At 40.6% G+C, this 22,114-nt stretch overlaps 1 protein-coding gene across 1 annotated transcript; it reads right to left on the reverse strand.

Annotated features, from left to right (window-relative positions):
• Positions 1–846: 846 nt before the first annotated feature.
• ILDR1 (immunoglobulin like domain containing receptor 1) lies at positions 847–20,905 on the reverse strand. Its single transcript, XM_007435870.4, has 8 exons — positions 20,410–20,905; positions 17,595–17,765; positions 13,587–13,736; positions 12,503–12,622; positions 11,015–11,161; positions 9,499–9,603; positions 6,231–7,051; positions 847–5,626 (listed from the first exon to the last, which is right to left on the reverse strand). Exons 1-8 carry the CDS (start codon positions 20,465–20,467, stop codon positions 5,585–5,587), a joined length of 1,614 nt encoding a protein of 537 aa, XP_007435932.1. The 5' UTR covers positions 20,468–20,905; the 3' UTR covers positions 847–5,584.
• Between the last annotated feature and the right edge of the window lie 1,209 nt (positions 20,906–22,114).

Genomic DNA, 22,114 nt, shown 5'->3' on the forward strand with positions numbered 1-22,114 from the left:
AATTCACTCATGCAAAAATAGTTATGTGAAGACTTAGTGTTGGACCTAGTTCACTCTGAAGTTATCCATCATTAAGTAATATTATAGTCCATTAATAAGATAAGTAGATGCATATGAACATGCTGGGCCAGTTTCACTTTTGTGACTTAGAGCCTCAATCAGCCCCCAACAGTAAGTAGAGGATAGAGTAAGCCTTGCAGGGCACGTGTTGCTTAGCTGGCAAGCTAAAAGGCCGTAGAATTTGCTCCCTGCCCTTTTCATGTGAAGTAAGGTGGATAGACTAATGGAAAAGGAGGGTGCTGGCACATTCGTGGCCCAGAATAGAAAGCTCCTCACTTATCACACCCAGCAGGAGACAACCGCCAGAAATAGGGCCACAGCTTCTGGATTCTCCCCAGGGCCACAGCTGAGCACCGGGTGACTGGTGATGTACAATGCTGTAGCATTCCTGGGTTCACCACAAATGTTGAGCTAAAAAGTGACATTTCTGTTTGGGAATAGGAGGGGCAGCTTCACTCCTAGCCCTGCACTGCGGTGCTGTGATAAGGTCTGCTCTTCCTCACTTGTCTGCTCTCCTCCTACCACTGACACGCCTTCGCTCTGCTAACAGCAGCAGGGACTACTCTAGTGACTAGAGACTTTTATATCAATGTATACAAATGGCTTTAGTGTTAACAGCCTTCAGGCTAATGAACTAGTCCTTAAGTGGCACTTGTGACAATCTGAGTTAGACTAACCATGTCAGATATTGCAGAGAGAGGCTATTTCTATACCAGGACCTCATCATTTCAGCTCTCCAAATGCTTGTCCTCATGTGGCCAAAATGGATCTGCCCACAGACAAAAGAGAAGTATCAACAATCTTATGAAAACCCTAGATTTGCAGACATAAAATATTTTAGGGGGAGAAAACAGAATTAAATTTTTCCAGGCTTATTTTTTCTGCTTTTTATTTTGTACTGAAGTTCTGAACAGACAACTCCTAAATGAAATGATTTAAATTACAGTAGCGTTTTGTTATGCAAGGAATATTTCCAAAATTAATACTGGCTTTTCTCAAAAATTAATTATGTAAGTATTCAATTATTTTTTTATTTATTGGATTTATAAGCTGCCTGATACCATTACGGCACTGGGTGGCTCAGCCATCTACTCCGGCCCTATGCCTGGGGGAAGACCCTGGTTTTAAGAGTTGCTTAAATAAAAGCAGGGTGGGACCTATGGGGGGTATCATTCCAAAGGACCAGTGCTGCGACAGAGAAAACCCACTTCCAGTGGCACTGCTTGATGGGACCCAGAGCATGCCAACTCTATTAGATCATATTGGATGGACAGCAACCACAGAAGACAGACAGTCCTTCAGGTAACCAAGCCTTATAGGCAATAACCAAATTTGAATGCAGCTCATGAAAGACAGATTTTATACAGGCATGCAGTGGTATGACCATAACTGTCTATGCTACTGCATTTTGCACCAGCTGCAGCTTCCAAGTGGGCGTCCTCATGTAGAATGCATTGCAACAGTTCAGCCATGAAGTAACAAAAGCATGACTGACTGTCTTAAAGGTCTTTTAGTCTAGATATGAATGCAACTGTCATACTTGATGGATTTGTGCAAACGCCTTCCTGGCCACAGCTGCCAATTGCTCCTCAAGCAAAAACTGAATTCAAAGGCTCTCCAATTGCATACTAGTCCTGAAAGGGGAAATTCAACTTTTAATCCCCGCAGATAGTCCAGAAGGGTATCATGGCCTATGGTATCAAAATTTGCTGAGACATCAAGGAGAACTGGGACAGTTATATATCTCCAAGAAGAGAACTCCCCCTCCAGACTCACCCAGGTCTTGATTATACATGTAGAGAGCCAGTTTGGTATAGTAGTTAAGGCGCTGGCCTAGAAACCAGAAGACTGTGAGTTCTAGACCTTCCTTAGCTAGGTGACTTCAGGTCAGTCACTCTCTCTCAGCCCAACCCACCTCACAGGGTTGCTGTTGTGGAGAAAAATAGGAGGCAGAAGTATTAGGTATGCTTGCCACCTTGAATTATATATAAAAAAGACAGGATAAAAATCTAATAATAGTATCAGGTTGGCAGCCTCATCCATAATCAGATCATCAAGTCTTATTACCTAGCAACTTGGTGTTTAACAGCAACAACTGGGGTCTAGGGCAACCAAGGATCTGATGACCTGGTCTTACCAGCCCTTCAAGGTAGACCAGGTCATCAAATCCTTAGAGGCCCCAGACTAGGAAACCAAAGTTATGAATGTTAATATTATTTTTATTATAAGGTTACAATAACAGGATCTTGCAAGTCTGAATGTGCCTCCTCCCTTTATCTTCAATTTGAGATGCTTTCTCAAATTACATTTCTGCTTTGGATTCAAATTACTTTTATCTGACCGTTGTTTTGGTTGCAGCTCTTCCTCCTGCTCCTCAGGGTTATTCATACAGCTCATTACAGGTCTTAGATATGAATACTGAGGGCTGGAAGATGGGACAGGTCTTAACCACTGGCTCCACCATCTCCACGAACAGCCTATCCTCCGCTTCCTGCCCCATCATGACCTTAAGGGAACTGCCCATTCTCTCTTCTCCCACCTCCACCCCCCAAGCTCACTATCTTCCTCCAAGGCCACAGAGCACATTCAAACATCCTCAACCTCATAACAACCACAATAACTACTCTAACTGCTCTTGTACTCAGACACTTAGCAGCGTCCATACCCATTCATTCCTATTCACCACCCACCCATTCCCATCCACCATCCTTTTTCCTTCCATATCCTGGTCCCTGCATAAGAACACAGATCATACTGAGGGTCATCCACCCCAAGTACTCCACTCCATAGATAGCAAAAGATGGAGATATGTTGGAAGTAGCCTGGAAGTCAGATATAGATGTAACAGCAACCTGGTTCAAATATGGGGAGCCAGGGTGGCTGCAGGGTGATTAGAAACAGTTCCTTGACCCTACCCAGCTCCCAGTACTGGAGACTCCTCCACTAATGCCTTAGATTACCATTTGTAGAGACCTCCAAGTAGGTAAAAAAAAAATAAAAAATCTCCTGGTAATCAAATAGCCCACCAATATCCTTCTGGTAGGCCCATTCTGCTTACCAAAATGAAAAAGGAAAGAGAAACTCCAGTTGCATCTCCTTGACAGCCTACATACACCCTCAAGGATCAGATCCCTGCTCCCCTCTGGGGACTGACCAAGAGGCCAGCAAGACCAGACAAGGATATTGGTGAAATTATTAGTGAAATTCTCCCCATGGCCTGATGCACTGTCACATCAGCCTCTGTCTTTGCTTCCTGGTCGACACATCGTCCCAGCTATGTTCACCAAGAACAGAGTGTCATTGCCACCACCAGAACTAGAACCACCTTCAGGAGAGAGAGTAAGGGAGGTACAGGTAAGGTGTAAGTTCCCTTTTGGTGGACACACAATGAGCAAACAATGTCACATCCTCTATTCCATCCATAAAAAGTTCATTCAAAATCCATCTGAAAAACAGTCACCTCAACACTAGGCCTCACTAATACAAACCTTCCAGACACCATATTTCAGATGATTTATTTAATCTTCCTTTCAAACATGGCTGTGTTTAAATTGACAAATGATAGAAGCCAGTTTCCACAGTGCAGAATGTTACAATACTATACATGTTTATAATCCCTATATAGATGTTATATCTATAATTGAGATAAATTAATATAAGAGGAATGGGGCCTCATATGTTCTCTTAATTCCCTCATTCTTGACCCCCCCCATTGTAAATTTTATTGTGATTAGAGGCCTCCACATAATCAGGAATCCTGCTTTATCAAGGACCCTGACTTCATAAACAATTCTACTACCATTCAAGTATACTTACATACCAGCCTCTTGTTGACTTTCTTGCTCAATTTAGAGAATGTGGGGATATCAGAGGAAGCATGGTAGATGTAAAGATCTTGAGGGCAGAGTATTAATCCCATTGCATACTCTGTCCAGGTAAAATAGTCTAGACTAAGCTTATTCAAGTTCCTCAGCCCTACTTTGTAAGAAAAGAGTTTCTAGACCCCCTCATCATCCTCACTGCCCTTCTCTGCTCCTTTCAGCTTCTCTGAATCTTTTGTAAAACATAGTGCCCAAACTGAACAGAGTAATCAAGGTGGAGTCTTAATAAAGCTTAAATTCAATGTGCCTATTTTGTAACCGAATCACAATGCTGACTCCTAATTAGATTTTAATCAACTACTACTTCAAGATTTTTTGTACAAGTATTACTATCAAGCTCACTATCACCTTGTGCATTTGATGTGTTTCGTAAGTGAATAACTTTGTATTTGCCATCATTGTTTCATTCTGTTACTACCTACCTGCTTTCTAGCTGTACATTATCTATAAAAATAATTTTGAATTTTCTCTTTTAGCATATTAGCAATCCCCACCTAGTTTTGTATCATTTGCAAATCTGATAAGCATTCTCATCTTCCCATGTAAATCATTAATAAAAAAGTTGAAGAGTATCAATCCAACAAATTATACCCAGCAATATTCTGCTTTATACCTTATTTCTTTATATAAAGAAAGTAGTTCGAGCAGTTCTGAATATCTGTCTCAGACTGAGAATTATTCAGTCTGAGTGTGACTGGGCATGTCTTAATGCTCATTAGAAGAGAGTTCAACAATGGATAGTTATGTCCTTCTAACTGCTTTTCTTGAGGTAGAGGGAGTCCCCAGTTTAAGAACGAATTTCGTTCCCAAGATCTGTCCTTAAGTCGAATTTGTATGTAAGCTGCAACAGTATTATTGTATTATACTGTATAAATAGTATGGTGTAATTAAGTCAAACCATTGTGTATTTAACTCAAATTGTTTTGTATTTAACTTGAATTTTGCTACAACAGGCTCCATTCCTAACTATGGATCATCTGTAAACTGGGTGTACTTAACCCGGGGACTACCTGTACTAGAAGTACACTGCAACTGTGTGGTATTTTTATTGCCTATTGCCCAACATTGTTTCCAATGTTACAGTAAAAATACTTTTATCGACTTTTTAATTTCTTTGAATGTTCAAACCTCATGAAATAGGCTAGATTTCACTTTTTTCAACATCAAATGATGTAGCTCAAAGACTTATACAGAAGATGGATACTAGACAAATACACTAGTATCTGAAAGTTTTCTGACTCACAATTTTCTAGAAATCTTTTGACTCAATATGTATAATAAGCAAGACTGAATTCTGTAATTCATTATTCAAGGTTAAAAGTGTTATCTTTTGGAGTAACAGAAACTATTCCACCAATTAATGATCTGTTATAGATTTGTACTCCTATTAAGATCCAGATAAAGAAATCATCTATGCAATGTTCCAATATTTAGTTTGTAAAATAAAAAATCTTATTACATTTTTCAAAGTGCAAAAATAGTTAGAAACTTTTAACACAAGAAAGTGAAGGCTGATGGTGATGGAGAAATAGCCCTGTTGATGACCTGCTGTGCTTAGTTGAGTAATGTTGAAAGCCAGAATGAAAATCTGCTGTTTAGGCAGACACAGAAATCTCATTTTATACAGTGGCAGAGTGAAGAGGCTAAATGACAACACTCATCCCACTGCGAGAACTGCCTTTTTCCTAGAAGGAAAAAAAAGAAAAGAAAAGAAAACTGCTATTAGCAAGAGTTGACAGGGCAGCAGCCATTCATTTCATCATTTAGGACTATTAATTTTACATACATTACATACTAGCATGATTTGAGGCCATCCAATCCTTGCACATTGGAGTGAAGGATGCTATTCAACAGTTATTGAATTCTGAGCTTTTATAGAAGCTGTTTGAATTGACAGCACCAAAGAGCCTCTCTTTGATTGGACAGAACACATTATAGTGCTTTACACTATGGGATGCATTGCCATTTCTCTTGAAGGTTATGGTCATTACCTATAAAGCCCTCTGTGACAAAGGGCCAGGATACATGTCGGACCACCTTCCACCCACTGTTTCTGCTTGCCCCATCAGATCTAGTAGAGAGGTCATGTTCCAGGTCCCTTCTATCGAACAATACTATCGTGTTGGACGCTGTAGTTGTGCCCTCCCAGTGGCAGCACCTCCCCTAAGAAACAGCATTTCCCCATCTGTATCCCATTCTCTATTTCCTGTCTCTGTTACAAACCAGCATGTATGTATCAGGACAGAATAATGCACATAATCATAAAAGCTAGTTTTAATCACAATTTACCGACTGTTGTTCTGTTGACTTTCTGGGTTTCTTGTTCTTGGCTGGGGTAACTTCAACAGAGCAATAACTAGGTGGTTTCTCGTCTAGCCAGTCCGGGGAATGGTGCTGACGATGTGGCCTATTGTTTCTTTGGGAGCACTCTTGTTCCCCAGATGAGCTCCATGACTCCCCGGAGGATGATGGAGAAGACCTGCGATGTCGTCCATGGTCCTGGCGACCAAAGTTATTGTTCTGTCGATATGTTCGTCGCTGTGAATGCTGGATCTTTCTCTCAGAGTAGTGCTGTCCAGAATGCCCTCTTCTGGTCTCAAGATAGGAATTAAGACTATTTCTGCCATGCGAAATGGGGACTACATCTGTTGTAGAACTCCGGTACCTATCATGACGGCTGCCATTTCTCTGTGATTCAATTCTGTGATCTCTATGCCTATCCCATAGCTCCTGATCATAGCTGGAAGGGCAATCGTCATCCAAAGATGAACGACGCCTCCATCTCCTCTCCTCCCTCTCTTCATTTGTGCTGCTCCGAGATCTTGGAGTATGTGTAGACCTCCCCAGCCGTGATGAACTGCTAGTTCTCTGAGAGGATGGGATACGCTCAATGATAGGAGGCAACTGGATTACTCTGCGATCCACAATCTCTGAACCCAGAGAAGAGAGGATGCTAGGATGCTGACTGCTTCCAACATGTCGAGAAGGTAGTATAGGCTGAGAAAGATTAAGGTTCCTGATCTCAGATTCAAGATGGTCCAAGATCTTGTTGCTAGAGGGCACTTGAGCAAGGGGTGGCATCAGCGGCTGGCTGCTTTGGAGAGATACATCTAAAGAACGTAAATTACAGAAAACATAAAATGTTCCAATTAATTATTAGCTACAGGGAGTGCCTTTGGATAGAAAAGCAAAATAGAAATATTTTAATAATCAAATAATCTTTCTCCTGTTTTGATAGTTGGTGTGCTCCTGAATACAACACACTTAAGTAAGGAATTACTTTCACACAGAGCACAAAGGACCTTCATAACACGAACTGAAAAGGGCAGCTTCTCTCAACTGATTCAGCACTGTGCTATTTATTCCTGCATATGGCCAAGTCTCAAAGGCAACAAATTTTCAAAAATTGTACATAACACACAAGAACATGCAGTATTGGTGCAAAAAAACCAATACCAAGACGGTTGGCTGAAGAAGAATGCTTAACTAACACCAGAAAAAGCTGCATTCTCACTGGTAGAGACAGGTCTTCCAGAGCCAAATACAGAAAGCTGCTGAAAACCGTGGACTACTGATTCAGTGTGCCCTTTCTAATACAATCATTATATTTAAACCTTTTGCTGAGAGGTGGGGGGGGAGTTGTTTTTGACTTTGAGATGACTTCAGGAGCATGAGTAACTCATAATCACAGATTGAGAAAAGCTTCTGTGAGGGAATAGGATGCAGGTTTGGCTGGGGAGGCACTGCCTTATTATTTATTTGCCCAAACTGACCAACTGCCATTGGTTATTATTAATATTGAGAATGCTTTATATGAATCCAAGCCCTCCCAATAAAGAAGAAAAATCCCTACAACTGAAAATAAATAAATATATTTTACTTATTTAATAAATAAGTTTATTTATCTTATTTATATAGCCACCCATCTCACATAAAAGTGACTCTGGGTGGCTTACAATTAAAAAGAATAAATACATAAAAAATAATTACACGTAAAAATAACTATAAATGCACATAAAACAGAAGGGGATAATATTAATAAGGACCCATTGCAAGATCTTTCTGGTCCCCTGGGACCCCCAGGCCTGATCACAAAGCCAGGTCTTGAGGGATTTGCGGAATACTAAGAGGGATGGAGCTAACCTCGCTTCTGGGGGGAGAAGATTCCCTAAGGTGGGCACCAAGGGAGAGAAGGCCTGCCTCCTGGTACCTGCCAAATATAATTCCCTGGCAGACGGGACCTGCAGCATGCCGTCTCTACCAAACCTAATGGGACAGGCAGATGTAATCCAGGAGAGGTGGTCCCTCAGATAACCTGGCCCCATGCCATGAAGGGCTTTAAAGGTTAAAACCAGCATCTTGAATTGGACCTGAAAGCAAAGTGGCAACCAGTGCAGCTCGCAAAGCAGAGGTGTAACATGTACCACTCTAGGGGCACACATAACTGCCTGCACTGATGCATTTTGCACCAGCTGAAGCTTCTGGATACTCTCCATGGATAGCCCCATGTACAGCACATTACAGAAATCCAAACGGGAGGTGACTAGGGCATGTGTGACAGTGAGTAGGTCCCTCTGATCTAGGAACAGGCGCAACTGGTGCACAATACGAAGCTGTGCAAAGGCCCTCCTAGCTACGACTGCCACCTGCTCTTTGAGCAGGAGTTGTGAGTCCAAGAGGACCCCCAGAATGCACACAGGGTCTGTCTGGGGCAGTGCAACCCCATCCAGTACCAAAGATGGCATAGCCCTAGCACCAGAAGGCCCCAAAACCCAAAGCCTGTTTTTCCCCATCCAGACCCTCACAGCCTCCAGGCACCAGGATGACATTCACAGCATCACTTAATTTGCCAGGGGCAGAGATGTATAATTAGGTATCATCAGCATGGGGTGAGATACCTCACCCCATGGCAACGGATGAGCTCACCCAGTGGACTCATGTAGATGTTAAATATATTTACATTTTGCATAATATATTCAGTAAGAATATGCAAAATGTTTCAAAAGTGAAACACTGGGGTCTGTTTCAAGCCTGGAACACTTGCTGAATGATTGGAAGAACCCATTTTAAATGTGAAATGATTGTTTTGAACTTGAATCATTTTGAATAAAGAACATTTTGCAGTTCCCCAGCACTATTTGGGTATGTCCATTCATAAGAAGGTTCCAGAAACATTGTAGAGCACATACACATACCCCACCCTCCCCAAAGATCCAGTTCCTTGGCTGGATATTTTCTGGTCATATTCAAGTTTAATAGTTATAAAAGTAGAAATCTAGTTCATGAGAAAGAGAGCAAATGCTCAAGGCAATGATAATCTGACCCAGATAGCAAATTTAGTGTTTAGCGTTATCTGGTCCCCAATGGACAAATAGCTTCAAACAATAAAAAAACACAAACTTCTGAATGATTAGTTCTCTGTTACTGTACTCTTTTGTGCCTCTGGGAAAAGCATCATCAGGAAGTCATGGAGCAAACACTCTAAGTCAAGTGAAGAACCAAATGCTACACTAAAGGGACAGCCCCCTATCCCTTGAACCTCCGACTACAGTCCTACCTCTCTGTAATAGTGGGTTTAGTTGGTATGAAGATGACTGGGAGTGGTGTGTCATCCATGGAAGAAGTTGTCGAGCCTGTTTCATGAAGTGGTGTCGTTCCAGGACTAGAGAATAGAAAAAACAATATTATACCTGAAGTACATTTAAACGCCCTCATGTACCTTTCAATTGAATTGTTTTGTATTTTGCAGAGTTACAATAATAAACCACTACACTTCAAGGTTAATGATGATCAGGTCCCTTTTCACTTATTTTAAAGTAGATTAAAGATACATTTGTAATGTTCGTTTTATCAATAGGGAGGTGACAGGTCCTTCAACCTTTGCATTCCAGCCAAAGTCCCTTACATTCCTTTTCACAGAAATCTACCTAATTGAAGGAACAAAGAAATTATGATTAGGCCTTGATTATATGATAGGAAACCCAGCAAATACAGTCTAGGGTTGTGTGAGAGGTTGGTAGGGGTTCCATGAGAGATTGTGATTGACCCCTCCCCCCCCAAAAACATCACTTTTTGAACTTTGTCTGCTGTGCAATGGTAGTGCTTGCAGTGGCGAGAATTTTTACATGCTGCAGCTTAGCCACTGGCCTTCCACTTTGTTATTGCAAATGGTGTAAAACATGGATTGTGTAGATTAGAAATGAATTGTACTGTGAAGTTTTCATGTTTTTTGCAACTTTTATGTGGAGGTTCCCTGAGGCCTGAAAATTATTTCAAGGATTCCTTAAGGGTAGAAAGGTTGAGAAAGCCTGTCCTATATACTTAAGGACAGAGGGAAGTGCAGGTCTCATGTTACAAGATTTCTGAGACTTTGGCAATCATTTCTTCTGCGATCCTCAGTCTGTCCACATCATAACCTTGGTTACAATGGAAGCCTGCTGCATTTCTTCTATGCTAATACTGCAAACTCACTCACCTCCAAGTTTAGGAAAAAAAAGAAAAAGAAAAGTAAAACAGCAATGGTAAAGCAGCCTCGCAGCTGAGGAAACTCATTCTGAACTGGCTCTGGCTTAGATCTGCAAATGGTATAAATATATGGAGAAAAGGAACCGCAAGCAAAAATATGGATACAAGGTATAGGGATCAAGTCACTAAAAATTGCCTTCATTCCACTTGTCTACATTTTAAAATCTGCAGAAGTCCTTCTCATGTGCCTGCCTGAATTAGACTGGTGGACACAGAAATTAAAGCCTTTTCTGGAGAGGTAAAACTTTAATTATATTAACTTTATTGCTACTGGTATTTTTATGTGGGATACTTTTTTAAAAACACATAAGGGTGCTCTAAATATCTTCTTAAGGATACAAAACAACTGGACAAATTAAACACTGAGACACTAAATCTGGAATAATGTACACTCTTACCATGCTTAACACTGGGTTGTACTGTAGTTCTTTTGGCTCTGACATCCTGAAGCCATTGAAGTACATATGGAAACAACCTACACTTAGTGTATCTCTTTCGTGGATTATGTGTATCAGCGCGCAGGACAGAAATCTTGCTTTCTGGATTACCTTTTTCATTGCAGCAGCAGCGAGTTGGGCAGCAGGCACAGCGCACGTGGCAGCAGCAATGCTGAGGGCAGCACTGACACCAGCATATTCCAATTAACATGAAGAGGAGGAGGCCACCGAGGATAATCAATATTACTGTCAGCCAGTCTGCATCAAGTAGAAGAGGGGCCATGCCAATTACTATTCACTATGTGTTGTTTTCTCTATTCCTACGTATCAGCGGATCATCTTGCAGTCCAAGATAAATTTTTCCTGCTGTTGTCTTTCATATCAAGTGCTTATATTGAGATAGAGTGATTAATTCTGGTTTACTAGACTGTGCACAAATCTCAGTTCATTCACATCTTTCAGTGTGGTTGTAAGGAAGGAAATGAAAGCTTTTCCTTTCTTTTTCAATTACATACAATTTAGTATTACTGAAATTAGCTAGCTTGATAAAACAACATTTGAAGTTACAAATGTTTAACACAAACTACAAATGGGATATGATGCTAATAGTAACATATGTAAGATATTAGAAACAAAAATCTCTTGTAATTATATTGAAGAAAAGAGGAAGGAAAGTGATTGCCATGAACATCAGTTCCATGAAACTATTCATGCAATTATTATGATAATTTATTGCAGCCAATGTGGTTTCAAAACATTCCCTTCCAATATTAATTAGAAATGTCAGTCCTGTCATTATCTTTTCTGTTTTAATGCCTTGTTATATGTAATGATTATAGAAGTAAGAGCTGATAACATTGTCCCAAAGTATCTAAACAGCAATATGTGTTTGCATTAATCCAGTAAAAGAGGTTGAGATCATGGAGATGTGTAGAAAACCACAGAGATGACCTTGGACAAGGAATGCAACAGCAGTTAATAACACATAAGCTAAACCCAGCCAGAGAAGAAGGCATTAGAAAGAAACTTAAAGCGACCCCGCCTTGACTCTCTTTGATATGAGGGAGAAGGGAAAATGTTGTCAGGCTTTTAAGTTTCTGTCAAGCCTATATCAATAAAGTAGAATTCCAGTATTTCTTGGGGAGTCCGTTTCCTGACCTGGCCTGCCTCAAAGGGCTGACAAGACTTTTGTTGACTTACTTTAATCACATCAGAATTATAATATAGAGGAATTGTGGCATAAACTGTGGATAGGAAGGAAGTTTGCTATTCCCTATCTGCACACTGTTTTTAACATCAGAGGATCCACCCATACTACTTTGTCCATGTTTGGAAAAAGTACATGTTAAAACACATAATTGCTGCTATCACTTCTATTGGGGATCATTCTCTCTCTCTCTCTCTCTCTCTCTCACACACACACACAGAGTTAATCTAATGCTGCAATCCAACTGTACTCATCAGGAGTTTCTATCTGAACTTAGCAGCATGCATCTTGAGGATCAGAGTACAAATCCTCTTGTTACTTCCATTATTTATTCCAAAACAACATAGTTGGCACTGAAAAAAAGAAAATTATTCTAAAATTTTGCTACATACTCAAAACAATGAGCTTGACCTCTTTGTCTGGATCACCAGTTGTGTCTCCTGGAGCTTCAACAGTACAATAATAGACTCCATGGTCCCACCACATCACCTCATTAATCACAAGATCTGCTCCTATAAATGGAAAACACCATAATGAAACCTTACCAATGCTGGTATCAGACAATTAGATAAATTTCTGAATAACAAAAATAATTATTTTGAGCAATAGGAAGTCAGTAACTGTAGTCTTCCATGGTGCTTAGGTATGGCAAGACTCAATGCAATTGGAGGTTTATCTTACACTGTGCTAGTTCCCCAATGTGAGATTAATGCAAACAAAGAAAACAATCCTAAGGACAATCTATTGGACAATGTATGCTTGGAGACATAATGATGCTACAGAATTCTCCTGAACTGCATAAATTCTGATTTGGTACATTCTTACTAGTAGCAATCATTCAAACATAGCTTATTGCTTTTTTTTTTAACTTGGTGCCCTTCAGATTTATTAGACCAGAAATTCAAATGTCTCTATACATCATGGTACGATAACAGAATCAAATCTGGATTGCAATTCAAATTCATAATTATATCTGCCCATCCCATCAGATCTGGCAGAGAAGGCACGGTACAGGTCCCGTCTGCCAGGGTACTACATTTGGCGGGTCCCAGGAGGCGGCCTTCTCTGCCGTGGTGCCCACCTTGTGGAATCTTCTCCCCCCAGAAATGAAATTAGTTCCATCGCTCTTAACATTCCGCAAGTACCTCAAGACCTGGCTATGCCATCAGAGGACCAGGGAGTCTTGCGATGGCTCCTTTACTGTGGCTAACATCATCCTCTCCTGTTCTTGTGCTTTTTATAGGTTTTATAATGAATATTTTAATATATTTATTGTTTTTTTAATTAAGTGTAGTACGCTGCCCAGAGTCACTTTTTGTGTCATGGGTGGCCATACAAATTTGATAAATAAAGCATTAGACACAAGGAGTCAAAAACATACTGAACTACATAACATGTACAATTTGTTAGACTATGTTGGAAGGGACTTTTGAGAATGCTAATATATTTTCCTCTAGTATCCCAAAGATCACTTACTATTCTGAATTGTGATCTTTCGCTGCCGGTAATCGACACCCAGCACTGGTTCATTCTGACCTCTTTTCTGAGCAACAATGCGCACTTCCCGTTGGTTGTCATTGCAGTCATTGGAAGGATCCTGGCCAAGATCTAGGCTTGCCTGATAGGCTGCAAATGAAATGTCAAATTGTTTAAAATCTTTGGGAACCAACTTCCCCACTCTCCCTATATTATTGTATAATTTCCCTTAATAGTGGAAGCAATAGAAAAAATGGGATTATATTAAGTAACAAAAACTTCTGAACAAGTTTTGATAGTTTGTGTTCTTTAGGGTTTTTTTTTAGTTTTGATTTTTAGTTCTGATTGCAGCAAGTTCTAATATTTACAACAGATTTAGAAAAGACGACAAATGGGCTCTTGTTCCTTTTCTGCCCACACTAGCATTAAAATCTCACATCCAAAACATTTTTGCCCACTGCAGAGGTAATCAGTTGGTGCAATATCCTTGCTGTGATTATGGCATAGGTTCATCTATTTTCAGAGGAAACAGTCAACCAACGATTGATAACCCTAACCCTAACCCTAACCCATTTGGTGGGAAAAAGCACAAGACAGCTGAAATAAGCAGATGTAATCAACTGGTGTGCCAAACTCACTGGTAGGCAAACAAGGAAGAAGAGCTGGCAAACGTATAACAAAATAACTAAGTCTTACATATCACAATAAACCATACATTTAAACCATGGCTTACTGAATAAACAATTGATGGGTTCACAGAGCATCTCAAGCCACACACAAGCAAACACATTATGGTACAGGGAGTGTGATGTCAACAAGGCCAATATCTGAATAGAGGCAAAGCTCTTGGGATTTGTTAATAAATGAGAATGGGAAAAGATGGATCCTAGGCGCTCTAACAGAAATAAACAAGGGCCAAAACAATTTTAATTAACAATAAACAATGAGTTCCATTTTAATTTTAATTTAATCCATTATCTGTAAAGTTCAGATTTTTCCTTATTCTGACTTGGAAATTTTGGATAGAGATGGGATCCTATATCCTGCATGTCAGTTGGCAGAGTTCGGAGGGGAAGTGATCTGTTGTGGCTGGGGTGGGAATGGCATTCTGGCTACGACAGGCAGACACAGATATAGTGCAAGACGGGGGCACTCTTGGTGTCTTATACAATTCTACCTTCTAGCCCCCTATTCTCAACTCCAAGGAATGGTCATTAGATTCTTGGCAGCCCTGGCCTCAGGCTGCTGCTGCTTAATGTCAGGTTGGCTTGTAATAAAACTCTCCTCATTCAAAATCTCATTCTGGAGGAGAGGGGCAATCTGGCTTGTATTACCAAAACCTGGCTAGACACAGAAGGGGGACGCCTCAACCACAATCCAGGGAAGGGGTGGGGAAGTGGCTATTTCTTTTAACAGTTAAAACTTTATTTAGCAATAATACAGCATATACAGATATAGATATATTCATTTCCCTCTTTTAAAAGTGCATCTACAGTACTCTGTGCTTACTATCTTTTAGTCTTATTGAAAATAAAGGTATGTTTCCAAAAAAGATATTATCTATGAATAAACAGATAATTACTGAAGTTATACAATTGCTCAATATAACATTAGTAAAAGATACCAAGAGTATATTATATTGTTTTTATGATATAAAAAAGTATAAATTTTTGAGCTTAATGCCAAAATTCCCACTGTATTGTTTATGAATACTGAAAAAGTATTGACTTTTTCAATACTGAAAGACAAAAAAAAACCCCACCCCTAAAAATAATTTAGGTAAATAATTTCTGACTTCCCCCTTCTTTGTACTCCAGCTGATTTGCAGAAACTGTTGGTGTAAGCTTTAGAAACCATATTCTAAATATTTGCATTTACCTTGCTGTGTAATATGTAATATATTCTTGCTTAAATTTAGTTAAACGTCTGTCACCATTGCTGCATATTCTCCAAAATTAAGTTCCCAATCTGATATTGCAGGTACTATGTTTTTTCCCAGTGTTGTGCAAAGTTTGTCCTCACAGCTGTAAGCATGAATCTTAATAAATTACAGTTATTTTTTATTGATGTGTTCTGGAATTATACTTAATAAAAAAAAATGTAGTTTTTTTGAATTTGATCCCTAAAATTCTCTGAATACTGCTGTGTATATCTTTCCAATATTTTTGGGATTTTTTACATATCTACCACATGGAACAGAATGTTCCTTCTGTTTTGTGGTATTTCCAACATTACTGTATGATTTCTATTTTGGCAATAACTGACAGAGTTGTATACCATCTGCAAAACATTTTATACCAGTTCTCCCTCAAACCATAGCTTGGAGTGAATTTTATAGATTTGTTCCACAATTCTTCCCATTGCTGTACTGGGACTGTTTCTTTGAAGTTTTGCATCCAATTTATCATACATGTTTTATTTGTTCTGTCTCCATATCATATCCAACTAAGACTTAATGTAAGCGGCCTAATAAGCGGTTGGCTCTGTATAAGCATATCAAATTCTGTCATTTTTCTTAATGTCTCTTCCTCATTTTTGAGGTCAGATTTTATTCTTCCAGCAATTTGTAGATACAGTGGAACCTCGGGTTATGAACGCTTCTGTTAACGAACTTTTCGGGTTACGACCAGCTCCGGCTACAAAATTTTGCTTCGGTTTGCGAACTCCGCCTCAGGGTACGAACAGGATACACGGCCATTTTCCCTCCCGTGACACGGTCTGCGGCCATTTTTCCGCCCGACACATGGTCCGCAGCCATTTTTCCGCCCCTGACACGTGGTCCGCGGCCATTTTTCTGCCCGACACGTGGTCCGTGGCCATTTTTCCGCCCCTGACACGTGGTCCGCGGCCATTTTTCCGCCCCTGACACGTGGTCTGCGGCCATTTTCCACCCCTGACACGTGGTCGTAGGGAGGGGGACTCTCCCTCCAAGCAATAGCCGCCTCCCTGTCCTCCACGCCAGAACGGATTAACGGTAATTACATTGAACCTTAGGGGGAAATTTGCTTCGGGGTGTGACCAATTCGGGTTGCGGCCAGAGTCACGGAACGAATTAAGTTCGTAAACCAAGGTTCCACTGTATATCAGCCATGGTATGTTCCAGCCTTGGGAAGTCACTATTGTTATCTGAAAGACTTTTACAGTTTTCAGAGGCTCTGCCCCACAGAAAACTGGACATGAGACCCTATTTGTGAGGCTGGGTTCTAGGGTTCTAGGCTGCTTCTGGATTAACCTCCTGCTGTGGAGTGGCATCCCTGCCCGGCCTGTTTGATTTGGTTACCAGGCTGGCAGCAGAGTTTCCTAGGCTAATGATCCTGGGGGACTTCAATCTGCCATCCTTGGGTACTGAGTACTGAATGGCTCAAGGGTTCATGACACCGTGGCAACTGTGGATCTGTTCTAAGTCACTGAGGGCCTGACACACAGTGGGGGCCACATATTGGATCTGGGTTTTGCCTTGGGACAATGGTGATGTAAATTGGAGTTGTGGAATGTTTCTGTGGAGCCCTTGGTGCTCTCTGAGCTTGGTGTCTGAGAGCACCAAGGACTCCACAGTTCAGGCCTGAGCTACATATATTCTCTTCTATTGGAGATGTTTCTGTTTGGTCCCTTGTTATGGATACATCACTTTTTAATTGCTTTGGAGTTCTCTTTACCTACTATCCACTTCAGGGAGACAGAATCTGGTCTGAAGGAAAATATCTTCCACAGTAGAAGGTTCCCTTCATAAAATTACAAAGATACCTTCTCAAGGTTCTCTGTGTAAGAGTTGCAGGATATGTAGGATATTAGAAGCTAACTAGTCAGCAAAAGCATAGACAACTATTTGCACAATATACTAGATTCGACTAGAATCCTACAATTGTTAGTCCAGAGACTGAAGAAACACAATACCACTATTTGGGGATTTTCTGAAGGGAAAAAAAATCCATTGCTTTCCTTATATCATGCTGCCTTTCTTAGTTTGTAGATAGTAATCCTTGGTTGATCCTTAGCAGAAGTACTCACCGATAGTATAGTAATCAAGAATGGGGTCCTTGCAAAAAGATTTATAGCGCCAGGTAACAACTACATCCTGCAGCGGTGCTGAAGTACTATAGTCACATCGGAGGGTCACAGAAGCAAATAAAGTTGTGTATCGCTCAGTATCTGGCACAGTCACCAGAACAGAGAAGCAACCTGCAACGACAAACACAAACAACATATGGTACTCTAGGACATTAACTGAATATTATAGTTACAGGCTAGGAAAGAGGTGGGAAGAAGAGAAAGTGGAGGGAAGTCAAAGTTTTAGGTCTGCAAAAAAGAAGCTTCAAGTGTTTGTCTCCAAATATTGCCCACAACAAATTTAACAGTGGAACAGCTCTTGCACCTTTAATTCCACCACTTGATCTTCCCTTATACATTTTTTGTTACATTGCACATGTATCCAATAGTAACTATGTGATCTGTACTGATGGCTTGTAATGGATGCATAGATTGATACTACAATCCATCTTTCTGGAACTTTCTAACCTCATGACAAGCCAAAAATTACATGCATATACCCATTTACTGTTGCCAAATTTTATGATTTAATAAGGAAAAAGCTGTTACACGTATAATTTATTTAAGGAATGTGTATTCTATATATCTAGCACAGGTACTTTCATGGCAATAATTAAAAAACAAATAGGTAGAAAGAAAATAACAGCAATAGTTAAAAATATCTACATTTTCAAGAAATAATCTGAAAAGGGAATGCTTGAAACTTGCAATGTCTTAAAAGATTTTAAAATTCCAGCCTAGCTTATTATTGTTTTTGGTATTTTATTGATGCACGCCAACCAGAGTCATAAACTATGAGTTGGGTGGCCTTACAAATTATTTAAATAAGTAAAATAAATTATTAATACCTGTACAGTTATGTTAGATATACCTGCTATGTTAATTGTAATCCTGTGATTTCCTTATCATGTAGGTATACAAGATAACATAAAAGAAATAGTCTAGTGTGAAAGATATCATAGTACTTGTGATAATGTAACATAAACATATGCTGCCTTAGGTAGAATTACTCAACTACTACTGACTACCCAGAGTGGAATGAAGAAAGAGCATTTCATTTTATTTCAACAGTTTTGCTTCTCTGAATTCCAAACAGTGCATAAAGTAAGTCTTTGTGAGAAATATTAAAGCAGTTCTGCAATTATGTAGTATGCTTCCTCTACAGACTACACCACCCTTCTCCAATGGAGCACCCATTACCTCTGTTGAACTGGAACATCTGCGTATCTCAACAGCCTGATCTTTGCACATTACTGAGTCTAATACATTTGGAGGGCACCTGATCTAAGTATTATACCTGCAGGGAAGCTTTAGTGAATTAGGAAAAAACAAAATGTTTTTCAAGGCGGGGCTAAAAAATATAATCATTAGGAAGAGATCTCTGTGTAATATATATATTATCGTGGCAGACTGGAACATGATTTGAAAAACTGAGACTCCCAAAATAGGAAACGTGTACCTTCCAGACACTGTTGATCTACCAGCATCCTTCACTACTGGAACTACAGCTGTTGGAACTTATAATTCTGTAACATCTGAAAGACCTCAGCCCCCCAGATCTGATCTAAGAAATCAATCCCATAGAGGGTATCCTTGAAAGAACAGAATATAACAGCACTCTCTTTAGGCTAAAATGGAAGTCCACCCATGGACTATTAATTTCTATTTAACAATTTATAGAACTTACTACATCATTCAACCATTGCTATGGTAATAAATCACTAACAAACAGATTTTAAATCACAACAGCAATGGCTCAGTGACACTGTAAGACACTATTGAGAAAATGGCCCCAGAGACCTTTTTGTAGCAACTCTGAAAAAACTGGTAGCTGTTAGTCCTCCACTGTCAGTACTCTAAGATGATAATGGTCAGAAAGAAGTCATTTCTCAAAGCTTTCCCCTTCTATTGACATTCCTCTCAGAATGGAAGAAAGAAGTACATCAGTTTTGGAACTGACATTCTTTATTTTCCTACCATTTGGCAAGGCACAATATCCTGAAACATAAACTAGTCGCACTAGCCACAACCAAATTTTAACCTATGTTTTATATGAGCTCTTTTGCATGTTATGTTTGCAGATGGAGTGTATATGTAAGCATGAATTTGTGAAAGAGAGGAAATATAACATTGATGCATGTAAATTAGGAGAGTATGTGACTTTGGTTATTTCACTATTGAGTGAAGCCCAGAGTTTACCTTAAGCAAGCTATTGTATAGTCCTTAAGATGAAAAAAAGGTTTCACCAATGAGCAATAAACAAATTAGTTGGATTCACACAACAAAATAAACTGCAGACAAACTATACTTCTCCAAAGTTATGCATTCAGATGTCCAATGAAAAGTTACTATATACGAATTTCTAACAATTCTGATTTGGACAAAACTTCCACATGTATGTATACAAATCTCTAGTATATGCAAATTTACAACTGAAATATAGGAAGGTGAGACTAACCAGATCTCCAGTTCCTAATCAAACATCTTCCCAGCCCCAAACTGTGATTTCACATCAGCAAACACTTCCCTTCTCACAAGGAAAGTTTAAATAATTTAAAACATTTTGAGAAAGATCTGAATACGGTTGATCACTGCTCAGCCTGGAGGCTGTCTGATGAGGAAATTGCTTTAAAAAAAAGGCCAAGCCGGAAAAAAACCAGGTGAGGGGGCCCCCAAGTAGGGGGTCAGTTTACTAGCTAAAAGCAAGAGAGGAGGAAGGATCAAGGTTACTCCGTTCTCTTTAGCTACCAGCTTCTGTCCCCTCTTACTGACTCACCTGTCGAGGTGAGGCCGATAAAGAGCGCTTTGAGTTGCCACTGCCAGATCCAGGCCATGGCGTCTCCTCCCACTGCCCGGAGCCTCTAGGTAAACCTCAGCCGGCCCTGCCCTAACTCCACGGGGCGTTTTCTTCTCTTTTTCCGCAGCCGAGGAGGAGAGCCTAGAGCCTTTTTTTCCGGGAGAGAAACGGCCCAACGCAAGCAAGCGCCCACTTCCTCCTCTCAGTCTTCTCCGGCACCTGTTGCTGAGGCCCTTTCCCATATCCTCCAGGTGCACTCCGCGGCGAATACCTGAAGGTGCCGCGCTCGCCTTTCCTTCCCTCCGCTCGCTACCGAAGCGCGCGCGGAGACCTCTGCTGGATCAGACCGAGGGCTGCCGTCCATTAGTTTGTTCCAGCTGCGGCTAGCCAGATGCCGAAGAGCAAGCGAGATCTGAATGCAACAGCACCGTCCTCGCTTGCTTTTCACTGTAACTGGAATTCATGCCGGCGGTGTTATCACGACATACGATGATGAATGGATCGCGGTTATCAACTTAGCTCGATTGCCTCGGTTGGCGCGACCCAGTAAACCACAAGCTACTCGCACTGGTTGGATTCACCTAAGGCCACGAGTGGCAAACTGTATGGATCCAACCATTATCTCTGGTACTGATCAATATGTCAGTTCTGATCATGCCGTCCCTTATTTTCCCTTTGTACCTAATGCCGTCTTATACAAGGGTATTCACGAAGCAGGCCTGAGAGTTTGATGGAGCCGGCTAAGGATGCAGCGTTCAATAAAACGGTGTAGCTCCTCTGAAAATTTATTCCGAATGACGACGCTTAAACCAAGTGTGTGTGTATACTCCCCCCCTTTATTGTGCCTAACGTGACAATTTACAAACTTGAGCACGTATTTTCAAGATTGTGGCCCGACCCTATCTAGACTAGGTGTTTTCAACCCAGAAACAAGGTGTTACTGATTTTTTGAAAACTTGGTAATTGTCGTTAACACAAAATTGGGCAGTTTGTGATTTTACTGCGGCGCATATGACACGGCTTAAGATCCGCTTAATATTTTCTCAACTACCATAAAGCGTTGCACTTGTCATAACTAGTAAAATTAAAAACACACAATTAGCAATGCAGAGTTGCAGCAGCCACGCCTTTGGCAACCGTAGAAAAGATGAGTAAGTTGTTGACTTATTTGATCCTCCCGCCCCGCTTTTACGTTTCCAGCATGTTTAACTGAGTGAAGAAATCAACAGGTGCAGCAGTTTCTTCCATCACTGTATTTGGATTGCTGAATATCGCACGGCTCTTGCAGGCTCACGAGCCTGTCGACGGGAAAATGGCGGCAACCCTCGTCGTGACAGGTGGAAATGAAGAAGCGAGGCGTTTCTTTCTTAGGATCGGGCTGGGACTTTTCTTCCTGTTCCTGCAACCGTTAAAACCGGGAGACGTTTGTAGTGGGCGGTATATCGCAAGAGTTAATAAATGAACAAGCATTTTCTTTTAACATGCCGTAAGAGGAAGTTCATTGAACGCGGAGGCATTTTCGGATTAATCAAACAACTCAGCCTCCGCGCTTCCGTAATTCTCAATGAATGGGGGTGGCGCCTCGCGCCCATGCGAGTTGCAGCCCAGCAAAGCTAGAAAGTAAACAAGAACCTCAACCTACAAACTGATTCCTACTTGTTCCTTATCAATTAATCTTCAATAA

The sequence above is a fragment of the Python bivittatus genome, unplaced genomic scaffold (assembly GCF_059951505.1).
Source record: "Python bivittatus isolate LINGU-HERP-01145 unplaced genomic scaffold, Pbiv_v1 ctg000340_np1212, whole genome shotgun sequence".
In the NCBI taxonomy this organism is placed as follows: Eukaryota; Metazoa; Chordata; class Lepidosauria; order Squamata; family Pythonidae; genus Python; species Python bivittatus.